Source organism: Zea mays, chromosome 8, assembly GCF_902167145.1.
Source record: "Zea mays cultivar B73 chromosome 8, Zm-B73-REFERENCE-NAM-5.0, whole genome shotgun sequence".
NCBI classification, from domain to species: domain Eukaryota; kingdom Viridiplantae; phylum Streptophyta; class Magnoliopsida; order Poales; family Poaceae; genus Zea; species Zea mays.
Genome location: NC_050103.1, coordinates 103,440,618 through 103,443,848, shown reverse-complemented (window position 1 = coordinate 103,443,848; position 3,231 = coordinate 103,440,618). Strand labels below are relative to the sequence as shown.

General features: G+C 55.7%; 1 protein-coding gene across 1 annotated transcript; it reads left to right on the top strand.

Moving 5' to 3' along the window:
- The first annotated feature begins 1,097 nt into the window (after nt 1-1,097).
- LOC103635621 (amidophosphoribosyltransferase, chloroplastic-like) lies at nt 1,098-3,015 on the top strand. Its single transcript, NM_001323269.1, has one exon. It carries the CDS (start codon nt 1,244-1,246, stop codon nt 2,864-2,866), a length of 1,623 nt encoding a protein of 540 aa, NP_001310198.1. The 5' UTR covers nt 1,098-1,243; the 3' UTR covers nt 2,867-3,015.
- Nucleotides 3,016-3,231: the final 216 nt, after the last annotated feature.

Genomic DNA, 3,231 nt, shown 5'->3' with positions numbered 1-3,231 from the left:
TAAGATTTTCAATGCATATTTTCAAAACATATAGACAATTTTCGGGAAAAAAAATATAGTTCAGTTTATCCCTTGAGCTATTGACGCGGTCCAATTTACTCTTGTAGCCGATGCGCTGACATAATATCATATTAACAAAAGCTGCCATCAAAACACGTATGGAAAACAAATGGTTTAAAAATTGAGGAGTTTAGAAAATCAGTTTCACAGAAGATGATGTGGTGGTGTGGGGGATGTGAATGAGACGAGTGCGAAAAATCGAGGGTGGTTTGAAAGAACCTTTTCGTTGGAAAGAGGAGGAAGCAATCGACTCAAGATATTTATGTGTAAGAATCTGTCTGTTTGAGAGTATAATATATTCATAATTTAATTTATTTTGAACTAATATTTAGTTTAAAATAAGTTAGGTTATATATTCTAGAGCTAGTAAAGTGATCGTTCCAGTCTTCAAACTTCATATTTTGAGCTTAATTTCATGCATGAACTAGGGAAGTTCAAGGATAGAAATAAAATGTGCTTGATAGTTTAAGGCCAAAATCGAACCCAAAGTGCAATGCAAAGTTCGAGGACTGTAATGTTTACTTCGCTAATTCTACATGAAACGGAGCCTAAAAAATATAATTTGAGGACTGAAACAGCAATTTTTAAAAGTTCAAGAATGAAATTAGACTTGAACGATATATAAGGGACTAAATAACTATTCCGTAAACAAGAAAAAAAAACAGTGATGCTGTGTTTTTAAGAAAAGAAGTAGCTGGGAGGCAGGCATTCAGATGTGGCGTGGCCGTTGTCTGCCTACTGCTGGTGGTGCGTGGGCTGATTGTAGCCGTAGGAACGAACGAGGCCATCATCGTCTTGCAGCAAAACTGGGCCTTTGTACTTGTGTATAGTTTCGTGGGTCGAGTTTTAGCACGGCCCATGCATAATTTCGTATACTCGTACTTCCTGGGGCCGTGGCCGTGGCCCATAGGCTCTGTATTGACTGTGCATTATCGAGTCAACTCATCCTGCTGGTGCTGGTCGGGTCCACAGCACTATAAATTCGGCTGACCGCAGCGACGGCAGGAGAATAGGAGATACGATTGTGCCGACCTAATCCAGCGGCAGCCAGGCACTCACCAAGGAAACCTTTTTAAATCTGGCCCCTTGACGCGCAGCGGGAGAGGCTCATCACCCCGTGTGCCCTCGCCTCGCCTCGCCCCGCCGCCCGCCCCAATCGACCAATCCCGTCCATATCAAAAAAATGGGAATTGTCGCCGCCGCCACCACCGCCGCCGCCACGTGCACGTCCCGACTCCTCCACCACCACGCAACCTATCACCGGCACCAGCTCAGGTACTCTGCGAGTCCGTTTCCTCTCTCGCTGCACTGTGGCTCCGGCCGGCGTGAGGCGGCGGCCCGGGCGCTCCTGCCCGACCGCGTCACCCCGTTCTCTTACGGCGTGGATGAGGACGCGGATGACCACCCGCGCGAGGAGTGCGGTTTAGTCGGGGTCGTGGGCGACCCGGACGCGTCGTCGCTGTGCTATCTGGGGCTGCAGAAGCTGCAGCACCGCGGGGAGGAGGGGGCCGGGATCGTCGCCGTGGGCGGGGACGGCAAGCTCAAGTCCGTTACCGGGCTGGGTCTCGTGGCCGACGTGTTCGGGGACCCGTCCCGGCTCGCCTCGCTCCCGGGTCCCGCCGCCATCGGACACGTGCGCTACTCCACGGCCGGCGCCGCCGCTTCGCTGCGCAACGTGCAGCCGTTCCTGGCCGGGTACCGGTTCGGGCAGGTCGCCGTGGCGCATAACGGCAACCTCGTCAACTACCAGGCGCTACGGAACAAGCTCGAGGCCAGGGGGTCCATCTTCAACACGTCCTCGGACACGGAGGTCATCCTCCACCTCATCGCGACGTCGCTGTCGCGGCCCCTGCTCGCCCGGGTCTGCGACGCCTGCGAGCGCCTCGCGGGGTCCTACTCGCTCCTGTTCCTCACGGCCGACAAGCTCTTCGCCGTGCGCGACCCACATGGGTTCCGCCCGCTGGTGATGGGCCGCCGCCGGAACGGCGCTGTCGTCTTCGCGTCGGAGACCTGCGCGCTGGACCTCATCGACGCCACCTACGAGCGCGAGGTGGAGCCCGGGGAGGTGGTCATGGTCGACCGCCGCGACATGTCGGTCGCCTCGGCCTGCCTCCTCCCGCACCGCCCCCGGCGCGCCTGCGTGTTCGAGCACATCTACTTCTCGCTGCCCAACTCGGTGGTGTTCTCGCACGCCGTTCACGAGCGCCGTACCGCCTTCGGACAGGCGCTGGCCGAGGAGTCCCCTGCCCCGGGCGCCGACGTCGTCATCCCGGTGCCTGACTCGGGCTTCTACGCCGCGCTCGGGTTCGCACGCGCGTCGGGGCTCGAGTTCCAGCAGGGTCTCATCCGTTGGCATTACAGCGGCCGCAGCTTCATCCAGCCGACGCAAGCGATCCGGGACCTCGCCGTGAAGCTGAAGCTCGCCCCCGTGCGCGGCGTCATCACCGGCAAGAGCGTCGTTGTCGTGGACGACTCCCTGGTGCGCGGCACCACCTCGAGCAAGATCGTGCGGCTGCTCCGAGACGCCGGCGCGCGGGAGGTGCATATGCGGATCGCGAGCCCACCAGTTGTGGGCTCCTGCCTCTATGGCATCGACACGCCGAGCGAGGGCGAGCTCATCTCCAATCGGATGGACATGGATGGCGTGCGCCGGGAGATCGGCAGCGACTCACTCGCCTTCCTCTCGCTGGGCAAGCTGCACAGCATCTACGGCGAAGAGTCGAGGGACTACTGCGACGCGTGCTTCTCGCGCAAGTACCCTGTGCTGCCCACACTAGCCGACCCGGCCGCCGAGCCGGAGGAGTGAGCCGGGAGCAGATGAGCTCTGCTCTGCTCTGCTTCGTCTGCCATACTTCTAGGTTGCTGTCGCTGGATTCAGCCCTGTTCCGAGTGTTGGACAATTGTGCGCGGCTGTAGTTTTATATGACGATAAAGCGCTATGTCATGGTACTCTAATAAAAAAAATAACAAAAGCCAAAAATTTAGTACGGAATACTATTGTGTCCGCCCGTTGTCAAATGGATCCCGTAAGAATTCCCACTTCATAGATACGGGGTATAAAGTTTCTTCAAAAAGTTCCAATTTCAAAACACATATGAGTAATGAGTAGTAGGGGCATATCATGAATGTGCCGGATAGACAAAAAAAATTCATGAAAATAAAGATATTAAA